General features: G+C 39.5%; 1 protein-coding gene across 14 annotated transcripts in view; it reads right to left on the bottom strand.

The window, feature by feature from the left end:
- Window positions 1–22,036, bottom strand: part of ST3GAL3 (ST3 beta-galactoside alpha-2,3-sialyltransferase 3) — a 188,461-nt gene that overhangs the window by 92,544 nt on the left and 73,881 nt on the right. For 11 of the 14 annotated variants that reach the window (XM_033516304.1, XM_033516305.1, XM_015635889.3 and 8 more), the window contains one exon: window positions 17,264–17,356. The exons of the other annotated variants lie outside the window; for them this stretch is intronic. In XM_033516304.1, the coding sequence (XP_033372195.1) occupies window positions 17,264–17,356 (93 nt within the window). The remainder of the gene's footprint in view (window positions 1–17,263; window positions 17,357–22,036) is intronic. 14 annotated transcript variants of the gene reach the window in all.

The raw sequence follows: 22,036 nt of genomic DNA, 5'->3' as shown, positions 1-22,036 counted from the left end.
CAAGGAGTAGAACACTACACTGAAACAACACAGGCAAGAAGAAAATCTCTTGACTTTCCCTCTGGTCAAGAGGTTTTGCCAGTTGTCTGCAAACTGATATGCAAGAAAGGTAAGGGGTTCTCTTCCCTCCTCATCAATACAATTCAGAGAATCTAGAAATGAAAATTGTAAGAAGAACTAGCAAAGGCAGCAAAGGATTCAACATCTACAAATTTCCCATGAGGCTGAACTGTAACTTTTTTGGCCTCCATTCTATCAGTACCATGGCTGCTTTACAATGATTTCCATCCCTGTTGTGCATTTCTATTATTTGTTAATAAAGCGTGGTTTTACTCTTCTGCAATGCCCAGACTTGTCCTTCGGGATGCTCACAATATATTAGACTCCACCTCCCCCTGATTAAGAAGCACAACTGAGAAATGCAATGTAAAAACCAATGGACACTCCAATCCACCTCAGAGACCTTGCAGCACGTCCACATAATGTAACAGAGTTGTGCTGCTGAGACCAACCTGGCATGCACAGCTACACCAAGGTAGGAGCCTGGTCCCAGAATCTGGAGAGCCATGCCAGAGGGAATAAAGCTCCCCTTGAGGCTTATGAGCTCTGGCACAAGAGCCACAGATGAGCTTCTCCTCCTTCCAAAGGCAGGTTCATGCCCACCATTTCATGCTCAGTGTATGCATTACATAACATGACTTACCACATTCAAACTCGTAGGGTACTTTGTGGCAACATCTGGCAGACAAAGAATATGCAATTCAAATCTAGTTTCTTTTTCCTTCAGTCAGACAGATGAGCTCTCTTCTGCCTTATCTTGTTTTTCCCCTAGTCTCAGGTACCCACATACAAGGATTAAATAATTCTGAACATTTTACAGGAAAGTATCATCTAATAATTTATCTTTGCAGATAAATTCACTATAGGCTCGCAAACAGCCTGTGTGAGCTGTCAGAATGCTCCCAGATTTCCTTGGAAAGACAAAAAGATTTTACGTTTAACTCAGCTGACAGTTAAGTGGTTGGCAGTAACTGTCCACAGAGTCCTGCAGAGGCCAATAAGCCTGAATTTAATAGGGTGGAAAAGAGGGAGGTAGTGAAAGGCGGCAGATCTTGTCACTGAAAGTAAGACAAATGAGAAGGATGAACTTAATAGCAGTTTTACGAGAGACTAAAAGGAGTGATACAAGTATAAACAAGAGGAGAAAGGAGCACATCACTGTAATAATACTAAAAAGAGAAAGTGCCAGCTCAGGGTTCAGCTATGTAAAGAGGAGGCAGCTTGCTGTTTTTTTGTAGATCAGTTTTGGAGCAGAATCCCATGGGTTATGTCTCTACATGGCTATACTATTTGAGTTACATTTAGCAATCCAATCTTGTTATTTAGCAGCACAGACTTGCTGATTCATATAAGCTAACCCAGAACACAAAGTGTTTGGATTCGCTTTTCCTGTTAAAGTCTTTTGTTATTTACTGCCTGCAAGATTGCACTGAAGTTCCAGCCAAAACTCGTTTCTGCTGTTTCCAATGTACATTCCAAATACAAAAAACATGGCATCACATCAAATGTTAAAGTAAGATCATTATCAGCCAGCTGCCAAATAGTTCCTACAGGTTCTGAAGCAGGCAGTTACAGAAATCATGAACAGTGGCTCAGCAGAGTGAGCTGACAAGTGTTTTCATACTTGCAGTATCACACTGCAGCACCACAGCATACTGGGAGACATGGTGGTCTAGAGGATGAATAAATTTTACCATGGAAGGAAAAGGATAGATAAAGGCAGTGGCTCATAACCTCAGAGCTACCCAAAGAGCACAGTATGCAAAACTGCAAAAACAGGCAGAAGGACTGCACAGAAAGGGCAGAATAATCTTTTGCCAGCAGAATAACCCAGTATCCTCCAGGAATGTTACTCACAGTGTTAATCACCGCAGAGTCAAGGATGAAAGCTGAGGTCCTATTGTGCTGTGCAGCATAAAACCATGGACCAGCCCATGCAAAAACATCTGTCATTCATTTGGATGAATTTGGAGATAAGGCAAAGGCAACACAAATCTCACAGAGAAAGGGAACTGCACAATGGTAGTAGTTATTTTAGCTTCATAGTTGAGAAACAGGTTTAGGTCAGTATGAAATGACACAGTGTGAATAAAGTAAGGCAATACTACAAGGATAATTTTAACGAAACACTGTAATTGAAGAAAACCTGGAAAGTTCTAAGGCAGTTGTACGAAATAAAGCCAGGAAGGCCTTAGAATATAGATGTAAATGAGTCATTTGGCAAATTTAAGGAAGTTCAGACTGAAAAGCTGAAAAGAATTCCACAATCCAACCACCTTCAGGATTTGTTTGAATTCCTTGTATCTACTCAGCTGTTGCTTAGAATGTTGCAGTTCTTTAAACTGTCCTAAACCCAAGATGACCTTTAAAAAAAACCAACCAAACAGCACAACCCAAAAAATTTGCCAGCACATACAAACATATTCTAAAACATGCTGTCCAGAACAAAGAGTCTTCAGAGCAGGGCACCAAACAGTCTCTATAATAAGCCATGAGCAATTATTCTGCTGGGAAACACATCAGCTCACTGCATTTCAGCAGAGTGAAGGTGGCTGTCATGCTCCAGGGGTGATGTTAACTGTAGGGTCTTTTCCTGAGCAATGCTTACTGGAAACCCACTGGTTTATACCTACTAGTGGGAACTGAGAATTTCCAGGGCCTAAGAGGTAAAGCTTTGCAGTGGCTCACTACAAACCACCAAAGTACTGCTTGTGCTCCCTTGAAATGCCCCAGAGAGCCTGAACCCTCTGGCCCACCAGCACATGCTCTCTTATTCTTCTCGGCTGCCTCTGAGTCCTCCCATTCCATCCAAAACTTCCTGCAAAAAACTGAGAAGAGAGATCTGTCTCAGGTTCTCATCTGTACCATTATTGTGCTTTGGGAAGCCTACAGACAGCTAAGCTCAGCTGGGGAGCAGCGTGACTGGGACTTATGCACACTGGACATGCTTCCTGACATAGGATTTACAAGCTGCTGTAGGAGACTTACAAATGTTGTGAACAACAAAGGTTACCGTCTTATTTAAACAAAAAAGTAAACACAGATGTAACCCTAGAGAGATAAAGGAGGGACACAATCTGTGTGACAAAATCTCCATCCACATAGGAAGGTAGATGGAGCCAAAAGAAGAGTTCTGAGGTAAAAAACAGGAGGGAAGTGATTGCCTTGCATGTGACAGAAAATAGCCCAGGACTACAGCACAGAACAAATCCTGGGAGACCAGACAGAAAACAAGCATCATCTTCCCTAGCACTGTGGTGAAATGCAGCATCATGAAGTCAAAGTATTGAAGAATTGACACTTGGCTTCCACAATCAAGACGAGTCTCCAAAATCTTCTAGCAGCAGAAGAAATGAAGAGGTTAATGCCAGGTATATTCAGAATTTTGCATTTGGCTAATTTTATGTTTTGTAGCTATTTCCAAGCTACTGAGTAAGAATTTAAACAGTGATTTGCTGGAGAAATCAGGTTGGTTTTTTAAAATTTTGTTTAGTGGTCTGACATGAAAAGGGTGCATTGTAATCCACAAATAAAAAACCTCAACCCAAACCCAAAATATAATGTAGCAGACAAACCCTTTCAGCACTTACAAACTGGAACAAGCTTGGAAACCTCCCCTCCTGTGTGTCTAACTCTCCAGCCAGGTCTTGGGTATTAAAAGAAACACCTCAGTAGCTGCTGAAAGTCAGTGCTATGCTTAAAAACTTCTGAAAGTGGGAGATTCCCACAACTCCAGAAATGCCTCAAGTGTTTAACACTGATTTTCCTACTTAATTTTTCACTTCTTAGCTGCAGTGGTCACTGTGAACAAGCTGTAGAGGGCTCCTCCTCCTCAGCCAAATGTCTGGGATACTTAGGGTTCCTCTCCCCACCAAGGAAGAGGGGCTTGTCACTGATGGCTGCTCCAGGTTCTCCAGATACAGACAACTCAAATTATTACTCAGTTTAACCAACTGCAGACAACAGAGCTTGTGCACTTCTAAACAGGCCAGGCAACTTATTAAATACTGTTAGATCTGTGTGTAGGAACCTTTTCCTCTTCCCTCTCCTCTGATTCTCATTGGGCTTACTGCATCTTCAGGGTGCATCATTTCTTTAGAATAGCTAAAGACAGGATTATCTCAGAATAAACTGCCCTCCTGGCATCACTTTATTTGAATTACTGGATCTTCTGTTTAACATAAGACAACATTCAAGTATTTTGAGATCTTAACTCAATAAAGACAGTTCTGTCAGTGAAAATATTTACAGTAACCTCACTAATTGAGACTGATTCCAGCTTCCTGAATCTCATTATGGTAAACTGGGCACTGCTGTGAAAGGGAAACAAAGAGGAGATGAATTAAAACAAACATGAAGAAACCCAAACAACTGCTTGGGTGATGTTAATCATTACAAAAAAAAAACCTGTCAAATACATCCCTCTGACTGGCATCTGTCAAAACATCTCAGCAGTTCATCATTGCACAGCCGCAGTTTAGATGGAGACAGAGCATGCATCAGCCAGCACTGCATATCTCACACAGCTCTGAATTTCTACATGAATTATTCTGTGTTTTAGGGCACTCCACACATGGCTTGTTTCACAGGATTTCTCTCCTCTTTCTTCTGGATAGCCTGGAACCATCATTGTTCCTATATCCTCAGAGAGGGTGTAGTGTCTGGCAGCTAATTACACAGAATGATGTACTGTTTCTCCCCCATGTTTTCTGTCCAACAACCCACAAGAGATGGTAAAATACTGGAAATTAAGTCCTGGTAACATAAAGAGAAAAAACACACCCAAACTATTATCCCTGTTTTCTTCCATTTCCTGTCTGGATGTGGTTTAGGAGTCCTCCAGCTATTGCAAATCCTAATAATGCAGTATTGAAGAATGAAGAATCTCCTTCCCAGAGAAGAGACAGAGGAGATCAGGATTTCAAACCCACACCCTCCATTAGCAGCAGGTGCCAGAGCTGGAAGAATGAAGTAGAGCAGTTCCTTCTTTCCTTTTAGAAAATACATGATGACTACTTCCCAGTTAAAATACCTTCCTTACTGAGCACAGGTGGAATTTTTGGCTGAGCAGAACAGCTTTTCCACCAGGCTACTATGGCAAAGCAAGACCAACTACTTCTTTACAGATGTGTCTACTTATACAAGTTTCTTCACCCTTGATAGATGAGGAAACCCCTATGTGAAATGAGCAGTCACAGAGCAGAAGTAAACAAACTTAGAGTTTATAAACTGTTCGGTATCCTGTTGTTCCATAAATAGTTATTATTACCCAGGAGATCAGATCTGTCTTAAGGACAAGAAATGCCTGGTACATGTACTGACAAAAATCCCCAAAAAGGGGAAAAAAATGAGAAATTTTCTGGTTTCCTTATTTTAGTTTTCTTTCCTTAAACCAGAACCTGTAAGCATATTTTGCCTCCTTCAAATTCTGGACATCCTTTCTCAGACGTTCCAAGAACAGCAGGAATAAGTCAGCAACAGCAGACTGAGAGTTGGCCTGTTTAATCAGACCCTTGGGACCAGCATCTTCCTCTGCAGATGCCTAAACTCCGCAGACACTGTTTAAGAAACAAATCAAAAGCAAAAAGAGCTGGCCACCACTGGCTCTAAGAAGTTGCTTGTTTGCCACAGGTCACACTGAGACTGCCTGGAGCTGTACACTGTATCTATCCATGAGGTTACACATTTACAAACAATTTCTTAAAACATAAACAAAAGTCCCAGGACAGACATATGCTGTGCTGCTCATCCCTAATTCACTGCCTGGTGAAGCAGCTGGCTTTGAACATCCCTGAGGCCATTCCAAAGTTGGTGTTTTCTTTGCGAACTGGAGGCAAGACTCTCCCACCACAACAGCTGCCATGCTATGGACGTGCTCCTGCTGCAGGTCATAGGATAGCACATCATGGAGCCCAGGGATGGCTTCAGGGACAGGGAAACTCATTTTGTCACAAACAGCTTTCCCTTGCTTTTCATTTTCAGGTGACTTAAAACTATTCCACTTTTCCAAAAGCATCCAAGGGAACTGTTTGTATTCAGACCATCTTGACCATGGGCCAGTTTTCACTCTCAGTGTAAGCTGTCTATAGAAAAATAAAAAATAAAAAAAAATCCAAGCCCAGAAACAAACACTTCTGGTGGCTAACAGGGCATCACCTTCCATTAAAGGCAGCAGAGACTGACTCTTGCCAACAGAGGAATGCCCAAAGTAAATCAGATACACAGACCTTTCAGTCCAGGAATAAAATCATTGTGGTTTTGTGCACTGCCATAGTTATATATTCTTCTGGTTTCAGGTGTTCCAAGATCCCACAGAATGTCACACATATTTTGATCTGTTTCATTCCAAGATAAATTAACTAACTTCTCAGCAACCTCTTTATCATACTGATATCACCAGTGTAAACATGAGCTTAGGCTGGCACAGCTGATAAACAGATAAGAAACACGGTGTGACACAAATACCAGTTTAGAAAGGGGAAACCATATAAACCTCAAATCTTCTTTTCTCTTTCCTGAGAACTGTGTAAGGCATGTTACTTGAAACCTACATAATCCTGAATCTAACATCAGTTGTTTAAGCTTGAAAGAAGAGCAAGTTAGCATGGCAGATGCAATGATTTTCAGAAGAATCACAAACACCTCTAAGGAAAGTTTGACACAGTTATTCTGTTTTCAAGCTGGATGCTGGAGTAAGCTACAGGCCTGACTTGCACACAGGAAGTGCAAGTAAATCAAAGAGCTTCAGGAAAAAAAGGATGTGATCATTTTTTAAATGTACAGATTACACAAAAAGGAAACAACTTTTACTGAATACATAAATCTCCAGAATTTAGCAAGACAGGAGCAGAATAAAAACCACAGTGAGTAATACAAGTGAAATCTACTATCCCATTGCATCCAAGTGTGTGGCAATGCCCTTGCCCTGGTTTCCTGCATTAAGTGTGTTTTGAGTTGGGTGAACTTAGGAAACAACAGGAACTTCACCAAGCTATTGTGATCCCTGGCACTACTGCAACAGCTTTGCTTTGATAGTATTTAGCAATTCATTTATGGATTTTATTTTGCTGCATGCTTACCTCAGAATTGTAGTAAAGGTACCAAGAAAATAATTGCCAAAGGAGCTTTTGCTGTTCTCTCTGTGGTGGAGTCAGAGTTTCTACAACATTATCTGAACAATGTTCTCAAGCGACTTTTCAAATCGCTACAAAGAGAATTTATAATCTTTTCAGTTTTTACCTTCATTTGCCTAATGTAGAGTTGGAGGGTTCCCCAGACTGTTTCTAATTTGGTCTAATAATCTTGCATAAATTATCAGGCTGCCTTTTCATCCATATTCTTAGCCAATGTACACTGGCTCAGTGACAGCATTTGCATGCACTGACACTCCTGAAATGTTTCAATAATAGAACAAAGTGAACAGTAATAGAGGAGAGGGAAAGATAGAAGAGGAAAATAATTTGACTTGATATCTACCCAAAGATAGGAAATGATGAAAGCCACCAGTAGGGAGTTCAGAAGGAAAAATTATCTACTCTTGAACACAATTCAGAAAACTTTGAGGGAAGCTGCACACTTTTCTACAGCAAGAGGAAATCACTGGTGACACACAGAGTCTCAAAGATACCAAGGAACTTGTTGGAACTCTGGGGAGATGGTGCTCTGAACCAATAAAAATGAACCTTCAGAAAGTCAAAGTCAGAGTTTTAATCAAAAGAGATAAAAACATTTTCTTAAGGGAATGTGAGGAAGAGAAAAGAAGGTGAGACTTGTATATCAAAACCATGGTGATATTACAGCTTAACCTTCAAGCTCACTGATATTTTTCATTTCTTGCATTCCACGCTCACTGATATTTTCCTTCAAATGGATTTAGATCCTCAAGAAATCTTTCCTGCAAGATTTTCCTGGAAGTCAAACATTCTAACTGGTATAACTTTAAGAGCAGATGGGCCACAGCAACAGAGCCCAAACACACATACACAATAAAATATGCTCATTTGGTGGCATGAATTAAGTTTATTGCTTCTATTACAATCTTACATGCTCACGCAAATATGGTTATTTATTTGTACATTTGCAAAGCTGCCCTTCCTTTTTTTTTTTTGTTAATAGTCCACAATTTAGAAATAACTTTAGTATTCTGCAAAACAACAAGTAAAAAAGAAAACCACCCCCAAAACAACCAAACCTGTCCTGTTCCCACTCTAACATATGATGCAGTGTACTCATATCAAAGCAAGAACACATATGCTCTGCATCTTTTTTGAAGCCAGAAAGGCACATGCTCAGTAAAGTCCCTTGTGTCCATGTTCCAGCTTTCATTTTATAGTCTCACTTAGTTCCAAAGTCACGATAAAGACTCTGAAGACATACTTTTCAGTCATAAAGCCTGCACATCACATGGATTCACATACTTCATTTTAAACTGAGAGTAGTCAAACATTAAAGATTTTAGCACCAAAAATGGCTCTGATACAGAATCTACTGTCATGATCAGCACATGGAAATTGCATGTATTACTATACACATTTGTTCAAAGGTTAAAAAGTGGGATATCAACATGGGATAGAAAGAACAACCTACGTGAACTGAAGGTGAAATCACACTTCTGCCTCCTGATCATCAGCTCCCCACATCCCTGTCCTGGTGCCCAGGCTGACTGACCGAGTTTCTGCAGCGTCATCACCTTGGCTCTTCAATTCTCAAACTGCTCCCTGGCAGGGTTTGTATAATGATATGGTAATTTCATAAACAATCAGTGAACTGGTCTGGATTAAAAAGAATCTTGCACAAAATGAGTAGATGGATGGGGAAGGGAAAACTCATGTTCATCTATAAGGATTATTTTACTTACCCAGTTCAGTGCACTGTGTGCAGGCAGCTCTGCTCACTCAGGTAACAGAGCAGCACAAACTCCTCAGGCAAACAGTGGGGATGCAAAGACAGAAACAGAGCTTTTTCTTTTACATCTACTCTTACATTATGCCATGTCTACTTCAACCTGACTGCAGCAGCATGCACATCACTAGAAGTGAGGCAATGAGCTGCTGTCATTGAATTTTGTTTTGAAGTACAAGCTCCAGCTGGTCAATCAGTGCATGAATTTCAGAGCAAGGATTGAAGTTGTGTCAGGTTTCATCTGCTCCTCTCTGGAATTACATTCCCAAGCACTTCTCTCTATGATAAAAAATGAATGCAGGGAATCTACCACAGAGAAATTAAGTTATATGACCACACTTTAAGCAAAGCTTTGGTTACCACCACTTCAGTACCAGAGGTTTGCAACACTCTGGACATGAATTAATAAATGCTGCTTCTTAATCCCAGCTTCCTCCTACAGACAAGGCAGGTGCAAGGGACTGAATCAGTCAGGGTGTTGTGAAGGGCAATCCAATTGGCCCAGATATAAATAGCAATTAGAGCTCAGACAACAATCCTAGTTTGAACATTAAAAGCAAATATCTCTTAACAGACTGTGCTGTATATTCACTAGAACCAGCCGCAGTGAAAATATCTTGTGAGATAACATACCTGTCACCTTTAGGCTGAAGTATGAGACATTTAAATATCTCAAATGAGTCCATGACAATAAAGAAAACATAGGAATTATACCTGTTGTAGACTGACCCAATTTTGTCACTCAAAATCTACACTAATATGTATTTTTTAAAAAATCTTCCTCTTAGTAATGGCCTTCAAATAATACAATTGACTGCAGAGGTGAAAAAGCTGAGAAAGTTTTCCCAGAACAAACACAAAAAGGAGAAAAAAGCCACCACTTCATAAAATTCACAAGGAGAGAAAGGTAGAGAAGTGCAAAATATTCCCTTTGCCAGCAGTGAGAGTGGAACAGCAGCAGGCTGGATGGGAAGATGTGTTACTGGAAAAGCCACAGAGCTCTGTGTGGGGAGGTGCTACCCAGACACCAGGAGTGATTTGAGAGGGTGTGTGTTCTGGCTTGCATCTTTGTTTAGCCTGGGATTTACAAAACACAGAATAAGGAGGTGACAGGAGGTAAGGGTGAGCAGCAGCAGGCTTCAATCCCCTAGCATAGCACAGGCCAGGCATTTAACAGCCTGGAGCTTGGAGAAATGGAAAACCCTGACAGTTTAATTGACTAGGGTGCCAACAACTTCTGTTTTATCCTTGCTTTCCTGTCCTGCAAGCCTTGAACTCTTTTAGGCACCAAGAAAATGAAGCAAATTGATGATGTTCAGTACTGCCTGGAAGAAAATACACTTGCATCAACCTGTCCCTTCAAATTCAAGACTCACTAATGCAACAATGATATTTTCTTAGTCCTTGATGTGGGGACAGGTGGGAGGTGTGATGAAGATTCCAGGTCAGCAGTTTGGCTTCCCCAAAAACCCTTTTGGACACTTTTGGCACCTACGAAGTTCCTTCCAGAGCTGTGATTACAGCAGTTACTGGGTCTCCAAATGTAACTGTGAGCTCTGAAACAATCTCAGTCACCTTCACACACTATTCCTGAATGAATGCACAGGCACAGAACAAGAGGTTTAAGGAAGGGACAGGGATTTGAGCATTCCCCATTCCCAGAACAGCAGCAATCTTGTTTTGAAGGAAAGCAGAAAGACTTTCTCACAGCAGTATTGGGGGAACAGGGACTCTGACATCAGTGGAAGCCTTGAGATGTGTCCACTCTTCGTTGAACACAAGCTGCTTTCACAGCTCACATTAACAAAATTAACCACCTCAGTGTGTTTCAAAATGAGATGTACATTATACTTAAATTCAGAAGACAAAGCAAACCCTACTATAACTACATAACTAATTAGTTACTACAGTAACTAATTCAGCATATATATATATATATACAAATACACACAAAATTTTATATATTCTAAAAAATTAAGAGATACTATTCAGTGCACCTGGAAAACCCCAAGCTATGCAGCAGATGCACCACACTATAGTCAGGCAACAGTTTTGAATCCCTGTAGCAATCCTCAGTGGCACATTAATTATCCAGCCTATTTCTTCATGAGCTCTCAGGAACCATATGAAGCTGCAATCCTTTGCCTTCCTCTGCTCTCCTTAAATAGTTAATCACAGAGGAAGCAGCCATCACCTGCACTGACAGCTCCTAAAGCACTGAGCTCATGCCCTGTCACTTTAGTACAAGCCCATGCTGAGCATGGCAGTAATTCATGAGGCATGGAGACAGTCAGACATGCATAAAGTCAGTTCCAAGCAGAGGGTTAAAAAATTGTCCTCCTAGAGTATTTTTGTTCCTGAATATCTAAACAACAAAGCAGAAAAGTGTGGAATGGACAGATGCTATTGTGTGCTTGTTATAAGAAGCACAGCTTCCTGAAAGGAGATATGGAAATGAATATGGAAATATTTAGGATCAGGGGATCACAGTTTAAATTATCTTGCCTCCTACTAAAGCCCTTGCTGAAGCTCCAGTTCCACTCAAAGTCCCTATCCCCCATTTGCATATAAGAATGGGGTTTTTCCCTAAAGCACAGAAAGTGCAAAACTGTATCTGTAAGACACCAATGGCAAATAAATTTTTACCAAGCTCTGATGTGAAGGAGATAAGAGTCTACACTCTAAAGAAAGGCCTTCTGGTCCTGCCCCATTTATACTCCCCCAGCCTGTGGAAGTGGAGAAAGGCACAGGAGTCTATGACCTACAAAATCAAGGGGGAACTAAACATCAGAAAAAAAAACCCACAGAAGAATGACTTCAGAGAAAGCCACTGAAATTTCTGTGGCTGGCACAAATCCGTGTCATGCACTCTCTGCTGATATGAAAGCCTGAAAAATTTTGAACTTTATGTACAAAGAAGCAATTCAGCATGAAAATATAAACCCAGAAGACTTTACAGGAGAGCTGTTTATAGTCTGAGTGAAGAGAAGTATTGAAAAATAAGAGGGGAGAAAAATATGACTGTAAAGAAAATACCTATTGCTAATCAATAGGAAGTTTACATCAGAATAATCAAACAAACCAAGCTGAATTTATTTCTGAATTGGCTTTAAAAGGTTTGTGAATCATATAAAGCTATTTCTTAGCACCAATTGGCTACAAAATGCTTACAATCGTATCTCCTTGGTTATGTATCTGAATCACAAATGATAAATTCACTCTTTTGGTCACAACACCAACAGATTTATTGTATATTGCACTTCCCCTTTCTCCCTTATTCTGAAATACCTTCAGATACTCCTTAAATAATTATTTGCCATGTTCCCCTACCAAACACAGATACACAAGTCTGCAGGCTGCAGACATTCCCTCCCTATTTACCGCCTCCTCTAATTTTTAGTATTAGCTGCCAAATTACAAGAGCTTGTGGTTGGAAAATTGCAGCTGAGTATTGAGTAGCTGAACTGTCCCAGGCTGGCATGTCAGCCACAAACTGTGGGCAGAGGTCTCTTTTCTCATTTGATAAAGAATAGGGCATAGAAAGAGCTGTACACAGGCAGCGTCGTTTGCACAGCAAGGCCAGACACGCAGGAGACTGCAGTGTTACCACTGCAAATACAAGTTAGTGCCTTCTACAGAAAGGTCAAAGCATTAACTCCAGACGTGTAGGTGACCTCAGACCAACTAAAATAGAGTAATTCACTGAACATAGTAGCCTAATTCACCGACCTACTGATGCCATCTTACCAAACGCATTTGCCATTTTCTTTGTATCATTCTGAAACCAGTAACCTCACTTCGGGCACTTTGAGACATTATCTGCTATTGGGAGATTTGCAAGAGGCAGAATCTTATTGTCTTGGAAAGTGAAAAACTAGGTAACTCCTTCACTTAGAGAGAGCAGCAGATGCAGCCCAGCTGGCCAGACCTTACACCAAGATGCAGGACTGGGATCATGCACCCATTTCTCTTGGTGTGGAGCCAGTGTTGTGACTCAGACTGCAGCCTGTTTTTCTGAAGCTATGTCACTCTGCCTTTAAGGCACAATCATTAAAAAACCCAGAAAAGAAATCACGGGAACAAGGGATTGGACCAGACATCCATTTTGCCCAATACCTGATGTCTGTGTCCATGGGACAACACTCCAGTAAAAAGCCTAAGAAAGAGGGATGACATCAAGCTACATGCTGCCCTCAACATCCATTTAAGATGTAACTTAGAGAGTTCCATACATGAGTACTTAAGAGTCTAATTTATTTTTTAATATCTTCTACCCACTATGGATCCCATTTTCAGAAAAATATAACTGGAAATAGCAAGAAATAACACTTACCATAATTTATATTAAACCTGAAGCACAATATTTGCATTTAGTATCTCCAAACGTCCTCAAACCATGTCATTCACTATGTTATACAGGCTTGTGAACACCCTCTGCTTGCTCTGCTTCACAGAGTGTAACTAAGGCACAGCTAAGTCCACCACACACCACAAACTGTCAGATCAGTCTTCTCCACAAACACTATCTTGTATCTATCAGAACTGAATTTAGCCTGCCATTTTCTTGCCCCAGCACTTACACCACTGTGAGATCCCTCTGACATTACTCATAGTCAGCTTTTGATCTTATCACCTGGAAAAATGTGTTAGTGCTTTATTATTCATCCTCCATTCCAGGTAGTTTATGAGCACTTGGAACATCAGAGATTCCAGCACACTTTCTTCCAGAAGACTCCAGGAATAACATCCCTGTACTGTCCAATCTTTTCATTTTTTCCATAGTTTCCACTGTTTACCTAGTCACTATAGGATCGCACCAGTTTAACTTTCCAAAAATCTTTGAAATGGCAAATATTTGGTTGTTTTTGGGTTTTTGGGGTGGGGTTTGTTTTCTTGGGGGTTTTATGTCTGTGTGTATTATGTTTTTTTTCAAGAAATCCAGGTGTATTGTATTATTTAAATCACCTCTATCAAACGCTGATCCAGTCATTGAAACAACAAAGCAGATTTACAGGGCAGAAGTTCCTGCTGCAGAAGACAACTTGTCTCTTCTCTGTGAGCTAACGCTAATTCTTTTATTTATTTTTAGATTCTAAGAGGAGCCTGGTACAGAAACCAGGCTTGCTGTTAGCTTCCACTTTCCCAAACAACCCCCCAGACCCTTTTTGAAAAGCCCAGCACGTTTACTGCTTTTCATTCTTCCATTCTAAGGCCAATTTAAGCAATGATTAAACGCAACCGTGTGTAACTCGGCAACTTCAACACCAAGTTCCTCACAAAGTGAGAACTTTTCCTAGCAATTCTTTGTGCTAGGAATTCACTCCAAAACGTCAAGCTTCTGTCACTTTCCCCCAGCCTGTCCCCTGGAAATGAAGGGTCCACATGGGAACTGTTCTGTAGTGAATAGCAATGCAAATAACTTCTCTGCTGCAGCTTTACCTCCCCGTAGCTCACATGTAATATTATGAACCTCTATCAGCTCATCGGGATCTCTGACAGCTTTCTGCCTTTGACAGTTAGACAAAAAGCTTTATTTTTTTTTTAATGTCTTTACAAAGTTGTTCCTCAACATTTTTTTTGCTCTACCTCATTATGGTTTATATTTAACTTGCCAAAGTTAATGCTCTTTCCTATTCTCCTCATTTGGATACAACTTCTGCTTCAGAAAGATGACTTACTTCTAGGAGTCTTGTTTACTTTACTGTTTAAGCAAGTCGTTCATTTCTGTGGCTTTTCTTCCATCTCTTATTTCTCCTCCATTCTCACACCTTACCATTGAAACTGGACACAGTATTCTAGAAATCTTGGATTGTGAGGTTTTGTATTTTAATTATAATTCAGTGCTTCACATAAAATTCTCAACATTTTTGTGTACATATGAAATAGCACTTAAGAAATGGTATTTTATTAAGATTACATGAAGCTTCCTCTGTTTCCAAGACAGAGGTTTTTTTCTGTCTTGAACGTAAAATCTGCATTTGTTCCTCCCAGATGTTTTATTTCATGCTGGATATATTAACATATATTAACAATATTTTGTTGGACTGTGGTCATTTAAATCAGGCAATCCAGATTGTTCTCTAGAAGTAACTGACCCTTTATTTAGTGCTCTACAACCTAGGATTCTTCCCAGGTAGAATTATTGATTAATGGATCAAGCACTGCTAGAATGAGAACTGATTGACTGAGGACCTCATTCAAAAAACCAAACAAACATACAAACAAACAAACATTTAGTCTTTCCTTACCATCAACCACATTTTGGTACTTCTCAGGCCATTGCCCTTTAATCCATCCAGCACTTGCTCGTGCTTGGTAAAGTCTGAATTCCTATTTTTACCAGTAAAAAAAGCACTTACCAAGAAGAGCTACGTTCTTTGAGAAATATTTATTCTATGTCAACTATTTCCACCATATTTTGCCTATTTACATTTAAAATTGCACTAAAAAGTCAGGAACCTTAAAATGGGAAAACATTTATTCATTTTATTCATGCTTGAAAACAGCCAAACCAACTTTATCCAAATATTAAAAACACCCAACAAAACCACACATTTTACAGCAAAGACCAAGCCTAAAAAATGTCAGTTGTAGAGATGATGGATTCCTAATGACACAATCAACTCAAAACAAAAACTAGAATAAAGCAAATCATGCAGCTTGAATCTTTAAATGAACAGGCATGATAATTTGGCTTTAAGAGTTCTAAATATATTGAATACCTGGCTTGGTAATATTAACATTGCATAGTTCTCCAAGTACAAGGAAAGTTGCAGAAGAGAAAGAATTTTAAGTGCAGCATGATTTTTTTTCAGAACTACTGGTCAGCCATCCTTACAGCTGTACTTGGTAAAATAATGAAATGCCCAACACTGAATTCAATTGGTAAAGAAATTAAAGGCATCCCAGAAAAAAAAGTCAACATTAGTTAAGTTTTAGGGCCCATGTTAGATGAGCACCTGAACATAAACACCCAGTGAGATGTAAACAACATCTTTAAACTGTGAATGTGATTTTTCAATGTATGAACAAGACAACAAGCACTTGCTTTGACTAGAGACACATTTGTACCTCTTTGCATGGAATTGGTTCAATGCAATCAACTGCTGGGAGAAGGTGACTGAACAGAGATCTGTAAGCAGCTGCTGAGGGAGAGAATATCACTTCAGATTCTAGGAGGCCAAAAACCTCCTTCTCAAAGCCAAAGTATTTTTAAAATTAAAATAAGATTAATAGTTTTGTAATAATGAGTTCATCCTACTCTCTACTATTTACATTTAATATGTACACAAACATAGATTTAAAAGCACTTACTTTCAGTTCTAGTATTTATACTGTAACCAGAGTTCCAAAATTCTCACAGAAGATAATACTGATAATTGTTTGGTTTACAGTGCTGATGGAGAACTTTTAGTGTTTTGTTTTGTTTCTAAGGCTTGTCTGTAGTATCTACTGGTTACAAGGCAGTGTCGGATGTATTTTTTTATTTTAAAAAAGCTTCCAGACACCGTGCTTGTCAACAAAAAAAAAAAGACAGAAGATAACACCAATTTCAGGCTTGACTTGAAGGCCATGATCACTCAACCTAACCTTTAGATGCACAGGTCATGGAAATTCCCTCCTCAAAAGAAATAAAACCTCTCTTTTGGAAATGTGCCAGTTAGGTTAAAAAGTCCACAACCTCTTCTGCCACAGAGATCATTGCACTAGAGCATCTCTTCCATGTGTAAAGAAGCTTGTACAATGGTCAAACAACCATTTGGTCAAATCTTCCATTCAATGTACCAAACTGAATTCCTTGAGCCTCAACAGATTAATGCTCCTGCCAATCTATCTTCTGAACTGTCTTCCAGCAAATCTACAAACTCCAGGTGCCTGAGGGATGTTTTACCCTGCTCTTCCAAGAACAGAAAAACCCAGAACTAACTACAACAAAACATCACACCTTATTATCTACTCCAGATAACTTAATCATGACCAAAGCTTCCTAAGCATTCCATCATCTGGTACTAGCAGTGAGCTTGACCACACACTTGTATCATGCACTGACAACATAATTTGTTTTATTACTCAACACCCAGAAGTCTCTACTCTGAGAGCAAAGTCCTAGTCAGACTAAAGTCAACTAAACTACTGCCACTGACCGCTCAAATAGTCCAGAATTTCAACACTGGTCTCTCCATGGACCAATCAAGTGACAGAGTAAGGACACTTTTCAAGACAAACTCTGCCAATCACCCACCTTGAAGGATGAGAGGTCATCAGGGGAAGTGGGAAAAAGCCTCCCACAGTGCTTACTTACTTTGGGAAGATGACAGTCATGAGCGCTGATGCATAGCCTGGCTTGCACACTCCCTCAGAGAAATTGGCATACTTTGATGCCAGTTCTGGAGGCCTGCGGAAAAACAAGTACAGAATCAGGACTCTCCTGGCTATGAACTAGTTTTTGCAATCATCCAAGTAATTCTTCTCCTAATAGCTTTGCTATAACTGAGAACAGCTGCTGGGAGTAATTGCAAACACAGACCGTTATTTATTTGTTGCACTATGGCATCACAGAAGAACAACAAAGGAGAGAGGTAAAGATATCTGAAATACCACTAAAGCACTAGTTTTGCTGAGAGATTTTCATAGCTAGCAAGGTAAAGCTCATGGAAGAAAAATATCAATATATCATTTTAGTCTTCAACCTTTCAAAAGGAAAAAAGACATAAACAGCAATTTGCTTTGGCTATTTTTTTCCTAAGTTATGATCAAAGTTAAAATTATAGAAAAGTATTATTTAGAAGATTACTTAAAGATAGTTTCAGAAATTTGAAACTCAGCTACAAGCAGTACTGGCAGGGTATCATCATAGGATGAGTGGTTTCACTATTTGGAAGAGATGACAATTGCTGCTGCTTTGTTGAGGAGTGTCTTAATTCAGCTCAACTAGTGACTCTTGGGCCAAATTTAGAATATGTCGGGATTTTTTTCATTCCATTTCTGTACAGAAACAAATGTAGCAACTCAATTAAGGTTTCAAAATTCAAAATTTTATTTAAAATTTCAGTCCAGCACATGCATTTACCATAGGTCTAGTGACTGACCTGAAAAAAACATTTCCTTTTGTGTCACTATTCAGCATCTGCAACATTTTTATATTCACCCATTTCATTAAAGCATTACAAGGGTTAATTCACTTGTGCTTTCAAAGTAACATTGGATATCTTAGTGTCAGCCACAATATGAGAATTGTTAATATTCCTTCAAAGAACAACAAAAAAAGCATTTACAATTCCGCGTGTGACACTCAGTGGAAGTTGCAAAGACTTGATCGATAACACTGCTCTTGCTACATCATTATCAGCAACAGGCACATAATGAAAAGTTTCTTCCTCCAGTTCCAAGCAGGACTCAAATGAAGATGACAATGCAGCTCCACAGAGTAGCACCATGAAATCAGTTCTGAAGAGCCTGTTGCTAACCCAGTCATGTTCTTTCCCAGGCATCACCATTATCACTTAACCAGTGAATTACTACTAACAAGGAATGTAGATTCACAGTTTCAAAATTACACACAGGAAAGTCAGTAACTCCATGCTGAACTGGTATTCTTCTTATATTGGTCCTGCATTACCTCTCAAGAGGCCAATAGCCAGTTCCAACTGGATGAATAATAGATGGACAATTAATTTTACAGCAAGATGCACACAGTACAAAACCTCCCATAGCTCCTAAACTGTAGGAGAATGGTCTCTCTGTACACAGAACCCCTGTAATTCTGAATGTACAGATATATACAGAATCTCTATGGCTCTTAAAGAATAAAATGTATTTCTTCTGAATAAAAATCTAAACCTTCAACATCTGGAAGAGAAAAGAAACTGGAGAAGATAGTCACTGTAAGTATTTAATTTCTTAAGACCTTTTAAGCTAAAGAGTACCATAAAAAGCTTAAGAACACAGATCCTATTTAATCCTGCCATAGATATCCTGCATAGTTATGGTCCAAACATGTAATATTTTACTATCAAAAATCCTCATCTGTAGGATGGCAAAACAACGCTTCTGGCCATTTATATTGTAAATTATTTACAATAACGTTTAGATAGCTCTAAGTATATAATACAGACATGGAAAGAAAGAGACACGTGTAACATTACCTAGCACAACCCAAATCCATGAGTTTGATTTCCACAGGTGATCATGAGATATCATAATACATTTCTTTAAATGACAGAGATGAGAAAACATCTGAGAAATGAGCATTCAAAATGATCTCTTTATAAATAGGCACATTAAGGACTGACAAAATAGAAGGTTATAATGATGCTAAAGTATATTCAGTTCTGACAGTCAAAAGGGACAGCAGGATGTATGGACCATAGCTTATTGAAGCATTACAGATAAGAAGATGTATGGGAAATTTCAACTTTTTTCAAGCAAACCTAAGCTTGCTAGAATTTTATTCTTTAGGCAACATACAGAAATCCCTGATACCAAAACCTTCAAAAACAAGTAGAAAGCAACTGGAATTTATCTGCAGCCACCATGGTAGTGAGTCATTGCTGGCAAACTTGTATAACTATTTCAACAGCAGGCCTGTCTCAAATGACCTCAGTGGTCACACAAAATATCTTGTGCCACAAACAGGCATTTTTCTCTTCTCTGATTTAATGGTGCTTTCATTATCAAATTAAAACGTCACTCAGATGCCCATCATGGCGTTTCTGCACAAGAATAGCAGGCTGAGACCCTCCTGCATGTGAGCCCCCCGAATGCCAATCACTGCATACTGATGGAGGGAAGCTGTCAGTACAAACCCACAAAGACACTCAGAGCTGCTAAAGCCCCCAGGCCGAGCTGTTAACATTTCTTGGATGTGATGAAGTTCATGATCCAAAGTGCCAGAGGCAGAACAGTTCTCTAAGCCAACTGTAGCTGCCATCTCATATCATTCAACATTTGCTCATCTCCCTTCTTGGTGCCGCATTTTGAGTCAGCAAGCTACAGAAAACTAGAACGGGGCACTCTACATTTAAAATCCATCTAGGGACGTGTTTTATTTGTTCAGTCTCTTTGAAATAGGCATTGCATATTGTCACTGCCAACATGCTCATAATGATAAGCCTCTAGTAGGTGTAACCCAGAGCAAATTTAGAGTAAGGCTGGATACAGTCTTGGTGTTTATCATTCTGCTACCAGATGAAGCTGTCCAAGTTAACATCATTTTAGATATATACATTTGCTTTGCGAGTATTTTTTTTTCTGCAAGATCCACAAATCTTGCAGAGATCGGTCTTCCATAAATCAGGATGCAAAACATTCTGCACAAAGTATCCCACAGAGAACTATACATCTTTCAAACAAATCCAACTTCAAAAAATCACACTGTGTTTGTAGCTACATGGTCCTGCAATAAAAGAACTGTACAGAACTGAAGTCTACAAATGAGCATCTCCTTTGTATTTGATGACAATGTACCTAACTACACTACTGCATATATTGCTGCTTCTTTGATGGGGGTTTTTATTTCCAAATGGGAAAACAAACACTATTACTGTCTTAGTCCTTTAGAAGCTAGCAAATAGCTTCATCTCACTAGACCATTACTGTGCCTGGACTCCAAAGCCATCTTGATAAGCCAGCCAGGCAGGAGTATCACAATGCTTATGAGAGAAGAGTGCAACTCTCCCCTACATCTTCCAGGTCCAGGTCCATTATTCCAGCTCACAATTCCCATGCTCATGCTGGGCTGAGGTAGTTAAAGAGGTAGTGGAGACAGCAGAAAGAATGCAATTAGACTACATTGTGGACCCTTTAATTTCTGGTCAGATTATGTGCAGGAAAAAGCTGGTAAAGTAAAAAATTTCTCCAGAATAAATGAGAAAAACAAGTCACAGTCAGTAACTGTAAACATCTGCTGTTTTTAAACAAGTGCCTGCATGAGGGTGAAGTTAAAGGGAAGTAATTGGCTTATTCCACTGAAGAGAAAATGCACTCTTGCTTTTTTTTCTGACTATTCTCTTATGAGACCAGCACACATCCTGAATTCTTAAGATTTTCTGTGCTTCTCTACACTGTTATGTGGACATCAATCTCAACAAAATTTCACAATTTGGATAAGTTAAAAATCCAGCTGCTTTCAGAGGATTTAGAAAAAGTAACAAGATTTTTCCTTCTGCTTGCATTTGGCAGATGTGTGTCTTCTTTTAATCTCAAATATGAAAACGTCACCGTGGTTAATTCCTTCATCACGTCCTGATCAGGGACAGCATGTCATCCTCATAGACTGGAATCTAAATCCTTTTTAAAAATTAAATTAGTAATACAACGCAGTGTTTAGATTACTGAAAAAATGGCCGTAACTAAGCTCATGTAATTGAATATTACAAAATCTACTAGAAGAGAGAGATTTTGCTGCTTTGCCTTTCACATGGAACTTCAATTGCAGGTTGGAAAAATCAAAAAACTTCATCTACTTGAGATCATCTTATTTGAGGACTGATGTCTCTTGCTGTTACTCTTGCACACAAAATATAAGAGCTGACACATTTCTGAAACAAGGGAAAGGAGTCCTTGGCAATGTGCTCCCTAGGCTGATCCTTCTCCCTGGGGTTTCTCTCTCTTTGGTTCAAAATAACTTGAGTGTCATGGCTATACAGCAGCTTTACAAAGCCTATGTCATGATACATGAAGAATGAACAGGAGATGGAATGAGAACATGAAATGAAGGCATATTAAACATAGTGAGGTATTATGGAGCAATAATGAAATATTAGCACATAATTTGGCAGATCACTAAATCAAAGCAGTTAATGCTGAGACCCCATAGCTATACCCTGTGACATTCAGAGCATTTTAATTTAGGTAGGACCCCCTGGATCAGATGTATCCAGCATACAGTCATGGCTCAGTGTTGGCCAAAGCACAGTTTTGTAGATTCCTAGAAAAAAACTTCCAGTTCAGTGTCCCTCAAATAAGCCAAGGGCTACATTTCAATCAGCATACAGTAAGAACTAGTTACAGGATTTGTTTCAAAATTGCAGGACTGCTCAAAAAACCACACTACTGAACACACAAGCAGAATGGT

Source organism: Parus major, chromosome 8, assembly GCF_001522545.3.
Source record: "Parus major isolate Abel chromosome 8, Parus_major1.1, whole genome shotgun sequence".
NCBI lineage: Eukaryota > Metazoa > Chordata > Aves > Passeriformes > Paridae > Parus > Parus major.
The sequence above is the reverse complement of the archived record's forward strand: the minus strand, read 5'-3'. Positions and strand labels throughout refer to the sequence as shown.